At 44.0% G+C, this 5,907-nt stretch overlaps 1 protein-coding gene across 1 annotated transcript in view; it reads left to right on the top strand.

The window, feature by feature from the left end:
• NEK2 (NIMA related kinase 2) overlaps window positions 1–5,620 on the top strand; it is a 30,640-nt gene extending 25,020 nt beyond the window's left edge. The window contains exon 9 of the mRNA XM_075863290.1: window positions 5,281–5,620. Coding sequence (XP_075719405.1) covers window positions 5,281–5,501 — 221 coding nt within the window. The 3' untranslated portion in view covers window positions 5,502–5,620. The remainder of the gene's footprint in view (window positions 1–5,280) is intronic.
• The last annotated feature ends 287 nt before the right edge of the window (window positions 5,621–5,907 follow it).

The raw sequence follows: 5,907 nt of genomic DNA, 5'->3' as shown, positions 1-5,907 counted from the left end.
AATAATGGACATGTCAAACAATCTTCTTGTTTTCAGACTGGTTAAGGCCTCATTTACACGAACGTATTATACGCGCGTGCGACGCGCGTGCTTTGCACGCATGTCGTACGCACCTATATTAGTCAATGGGGCAGTTTAGACGATGCGTGAATTGCACTCAGCGCGTGTGCGCAGAAAAAAACTCACGACATGTTCTATAATCGTGCGTTTTTCGCGCACTCACGCACCCATTGAAGTCAATGGGTGCGTGAAAACCACGCATGCCGCACGGAAGCACTTCCGTGTGAACTGCGTGATTCGCGCAAGAGCTGTCAAACTCCTGAATGTAAACAGAAAAGCACCACGTGCTTTTCTGTTTACAAACATCCAAACGGAGTGTCAAATTCGAGATGAGCGCACCGAACTTCACCGGGTTCGGCCAAACTCGTTTTGACCGAAACCGGTAAAAAATGTTCGGGTACGCGACGTCAGGAGACAGTCACTGTCCACGGTGCTGAAAGCGTTAAACTGGTTCAGCACCATGGACAGTGCCTTCCGCTCCGAAAATCCATGAACCTGTAAAAAAAAAAAGACGTTCTGACTTACCGATAACTCCGGTCCGACCTCCCGGGATGACAGTTCAGTCAAAGTGACAGCTGCAGCCAATCACAGGCCAAGCACAGGCTGCAGCCAATCACAGGCTGCAGCGGTCTCATGGACTGCGGCGTCATCCTGGGAGGTGGGGCCGGATGACAAGAGAGGGACGCGTCACCAAGGCAACGGCCGGGAGCCCGGACTGGGGGAAGCAGGAAGTTCTTGGTAAGTATGAAAGTCTTTTTTTATTCACAGGTTGGTGTATATTGTGTTCGGCATTCACTGTCGAGGGTGCTGAAAGAGTTAGCTCTTTCAGCACCTTGGACAGTGACGGGCGTCGACTAGCCTCATCTCTATGATGGCGGCTGCGCGAAAATCACGCAGCCGCGCATCATACACGGATGACACACGGAGCTGCCAAGTGCCTTTTGCGCGCGCAAAACGCAGCGTTTTTTGCGCGCGCAAAACGCACACGCTCGTGTAAATGAGGCCTAACAGTGATGTTGCTGCCATGGCACAAAATGTGATGAGACTGGTTCAGTCGTGTATAGGAAAAAGAGAAAACTGGAAGGATGAAAAAACAGAAGGGGGCAGGGGGGGCAAGGTCTGATAAAACTGGGTTCACACACCATGTAAGAGTAAAGAAGAGAAGGAAAACCTAAGATCCCCTCCTTCTTTACTGTGTCGTCACATAAAAAGGGAGTGTCATACTGATGCCGGCTGCGCAAAAATCACGCAGCCGCGCACCACATGCTGATGCCACACTGAACTTTTGCGCGCGCTAAACGGACATGTTCGTGTGCATAAGTCCTAACATTGTGAAGCCAGTCTAAAAATCAGGAAGGAGATCTGCATGTGTTGGGGTGGAGATAGTTGTGTGTTTTTTTTAAAGTTTTTTTTACAATACCCCATTCACTCGCATTGTACTGTATTTGGTTATAGAATTCTGGTTACAGAGTCTGCACTGAAATTCTGCAGCACCGTGTGAACCTAGTCTTAGGAAACTGTGTCAGGACTCTCAACGAGCTCTTGTGTAAACATATTTAAAGGCTATGTAAACTTTTGAAGCCTCTGACACGCAGGATCCACCTGTTACCGATCACATCTAAGTTAGGAACACCCAGGGACCCGCTGACCTGACAGATTCTGGTTTGAGCGCAAGATACAGCTTCTATGTATCCAGAATACAAAGAAGCTGTATCTGAAAACAAAACAAAGTTGCACAAAACAATAAAATACGCTGGTTTTTTTTTGTATTTAAAAAAAAATTACTAAGCCTTTTAACCTTTCATTTGTTTTCAGAGCGAGAGCGAGAACTGTGTGTACGGGAGAGACTTGCTGAAGATAAACTGTCAAGGTAAAGCAATGGGGGGGGGGGGTGTACTATTGTCTGCAGCTAAAATGTGTCGTAAATTGCACCAAATTTGTGCAGTTTGTGGCCTTTCTTGTTAAACTTTGTATTTGTGACTCACTAGACCCTTTTTAAGGCTATATTCACATGCAGCATATTACAGTGGCAGCAGGGGGGGATGGAATTTGAATAAATCTTATTTATGGGCTGCGGGGAAAAAAAAATCTGTCTAGAAACCGTTCATAAATTGACCTACGGTGTGGCTTTCTAATCCGCCACATGTCCATTTATTCTGCGGAATCGCTGACCTTCTGTTTCAGGGGTTTTCTCCCCTCAATTCAATGGGGGGGGGGGGGGACCCACAACAAATATGCAAATGTTGCGACTTTTTGCAACGGAAAAGCTGATTTCAGACTTGCCCCAGCCATTGGCATAACCATGCAATCCTCTGTTCTGAGTGCAGCGCGGCCTCCTGGGGTGACTGCTGCAATGGTCACATGGAATGAAATGTCATCACAGGAGGCCGGTCTGTAGGACGTGAGGGTAAGGCCCCATACACACGGACGGGCCGCGGAGACATCCGCGTTCGTGGACAGTGCTCACAATGATAAGTATAGGAGCCGTGTACGTAAATGCGAGAAATATACTGGAAGGTAAATCTACGGGAAGGTGTCCGATAGACATGAATGTGCCAGTGTATATATAATATATATATTTTCTTATCCCCCCCCCCCCCCCACTTCTGTTTTCCAGAATTCCCTGTGGCCGCCAGCGTGGATATATTTTGTACTTCTACGCAGCGTATCCCCCCCTGTTTGAACGTACCATTAGGGTGTCTTTGTGTGCCAAAAAACTGGCACAAAATTATATTGCAAACTAAGCCAAATCTAAGGTTTTATTAGGAAAAAGTGTCTAGCAGGTCAAGGAAGGTGCACCAAATTTATCATACAGCGTGCACCACTGTGATGAATTTGGCGCATGTTAGACCGAATAATACATCTTCCACCAATATCTGTTCTCTTGTTGCTTAGCACCAACATATTCTGCAGTGCTGTACAAGGATTTTCATCAGTCCCTGTATCATTTTAGCGCTCACAATCTAATTTCCTATCAAATGCAAACAAGGCCCTATTTTAAAATGATCCTGGTCTTCTAGCGGGTGGGAGTATTAGACCGAACAAGTGCGTAACTACAGCAATAGTAGATGCTACAGGGGCTGTGGTGGCCCAAATGCAGGAACTGCAGTGCACCAAAGAAGTAGTCCCCCAGCCTTAGTCAAATGTTAACATTCTCTGCCTGCAGCTACCACTAAGGGGCGCTCTATAAATAAGTGTACATGGCCAATAGACTTTCATCTGCTGCTCCATTTTAATCTTTTCAGGGCAGAAAACTTGATGAAGAACTTCAATCTTTTGAAGGAGCAACGGTTTTTTGGTGCTGGTCTGGAAAATGGACTAGGTATGAGAGTTAACAGCAAGCCGCTAGAAGCTTTACTTGATTGGCAGAATTATCCAATGTAGTCTTCAATGTTTTTGTGTCTTTGTTTTTTTTTCTTTATTTCAATCCGTGTCTATTAGACCCTGAGCTTTGTCTTCTCGGCTGTGAGATTGGTGTCGATTTATGTCAAATAAACTATTTTTGTAGACTGTGTTCTCTTGGCAATTTTTGCCTAATTCACATTTAGGCTTTGCCGAACCTGCAAGTGGAATAATATACAGGAATTTGTTAAATGCAGCAGGAGAATTTTACACTTCTTGCCTCTAATCTTCATAGGTTTTATAGATTATCAGTACCACAGAATGTCTATGGTATGCCTGCGCTACAAACCAAACCCCCAGCTGTGAGAAGTAATCATAATCTATATACGTTTTCAGCCTTTGGATGTAAACAAAATTTTTTTTTTTTCCATTAACTGGGGTATCCCCATTACTTGGAATCTGCGATTTAAGAAGTGCTGTGTTGGAGTTTAAAGGGGTTATCCGGGATGCAAATTTTTTTTTACATTTATTTTTAGTAGGGGCTGAAAAGGAAATAAACCAAAAACGCAATACTTGCCTATCCTTGTCCTGGCAATCGAGTGCTGAAACTCTGGCATCACTCCCGGTGGTGGTTTTACATGCACGTAGCGTGTGACCGCTGTAGCGAATCATAGGCTTCAGTGGCCATATGTTGTATTTCTGGCATTATGCCAGAAATACGATCTCTCACCACAGAGCCCTGCTGAGCCCTCTGATTGGCTGCAGTGGTTACATGCTATGTTCATGTAAACCACCACCGGGAGCGCTGCCACTGTCTCAGCACTCTATATTGCTGGGGGCAAGGACAGTTATAGAGACTCTGTCACCAGATTATAAGTGTCCTGTCTCCTACATAATCTGATCGGCGCTGTAATGTAGATAACAGCAGTGGTTTTTATTTTGAAAAACTATAATTTTTGACAAAGTTATGAACAATTTTAGATTTATGCTAATTAGTTTCTTAATAGACAACTGGGTCTTGTACAGAGGAGTGTATGAGGCTGACCAATCAGTGACCAATCAGCGTCACACACTTCTCATTGTTCCAGTGTGATTGTTCCAGTGTGATTGTTCCAGTGTGATTGTTCCAGTGTGATTGTTCCAGTGTGATTGTTCCAGTGTGATTGTTCCAGTGTGATTGTGCAGTGAGAGAAGCTGGGCTGGAACAATGAGAAGTGTATGACGCTGATTGGTCAGAGTCATACACTTCTCTGTACAACGCCCAGTTGGTAAAAAGTAAAAACACGCCCAGTTGTCTATTTTAAGAATTGAATTAGCATAAATCTAAAATTGTTTATAACTTGGTCAAAAATGATTGTTTTTCTAAATAAAAACCACTGCTGTTCTCTACATTACAGCGCCGATCAGATTATGTAGGAGATGGGACACTTATAATCTGGTGACAGGGCCTCTTTAAGTAGTGCTTTGTTGGTTTTATTTATTCACAGCCCCTACTAAAAAATATTCATTTCCAGGCTAACCCCTCTGACTAATTGGGATCTTGGTCCATAACCAGGTGTCAACCATTTTACCAGGTCTTTTTTGCCTTTGAATCAGTTTGGGTTCCAGTTTGTAAACCTACTGGGTCAGAAGAATTCTTAAAGGTGTATAAGACTATAAGGAAAGGTCAGCCCCCAAAACAATGCCATTCCCGTTGATCGGTTGTGTCTGGTCTTACAGCTCTGCCTTCTCTGCTAAAGCCCCCTTCTGTTTGACCCTTCTGTCCCATGTAATGCGTGTAGAGGAAGGGGTATTGATGGAAAATTGTTCTCCTAATTGTTTTTAATCGTAATATATTTGACACACATTTTCACGTCTTCCCCATCCTCTCTTCTACAGATCCTTGCTTGGAACAATCGTCATCTATACGCCACAAAAAGAATGTCCACTTTGGTACTCAAAGTAAAGAGAACCGTAGTGGGAGCAAATATCCCCCCACCCAAGAGAAGTGTACGGAGCTAAAGCAGCGGCTGCAGGCGGCCAACGTGCGAGCGCAGGCTCTGTCTGAGCTGGAAAAGAACTTTCAGCTGAAGAGCCGTCAGCTCCTGGGAATGCGCTGAGGAGATCACTGGGCATGATCCCGAGCTAATGGCGTGTTACATTTTATCTTACAAAGATACAATGATTCTGTCAGTACTTAAGTTATTCTATAGATTTAATATATACAGTATCTAGTCAATTACTGTAGTTTGCATGGAGTCAGCTGCATCATGGGTTGCAATGAGTGAAAGGAATGGGAGGTTGCCGTGAATCATACAAACTTTTTTTTTTATTGGATGGACAGTTATGTTTGTTTTGCCCCAATATTCTACTCGACTTAACTAAATTCCGGTTTTGTTAAAAGTGGCAAAGTGGCATTTACCACATTGGTAATGATCCGAGAGTTTGTGTGGTGCATTCTAGAAGTCCTGAAACACACAAGTGCCTTATCGAAACGGTCAACGAGATTATATATATATATATATA

The sequence above is a fragment of the Rhinoderma darwinii genome, chromosome 4 (genome assembly GCF_050947455.1).
Source record: "Rhinoderma darwinii isolate aRhiDar2 chromosome 4, aRhiDar2.hap1, whole genome shotgun sequence".
NCBI classification, from domain to species: Eukaryota; Metazoa; Chordata; class Amphibia; order Anura; family Rhinodermatidae; genus Rhinoderma; species Rhinoderma darwinii.
Note: the sequence above shows the minus strand (reverse complement) of the source record. Positions and strands in the feature narration are given on the sequence as shown.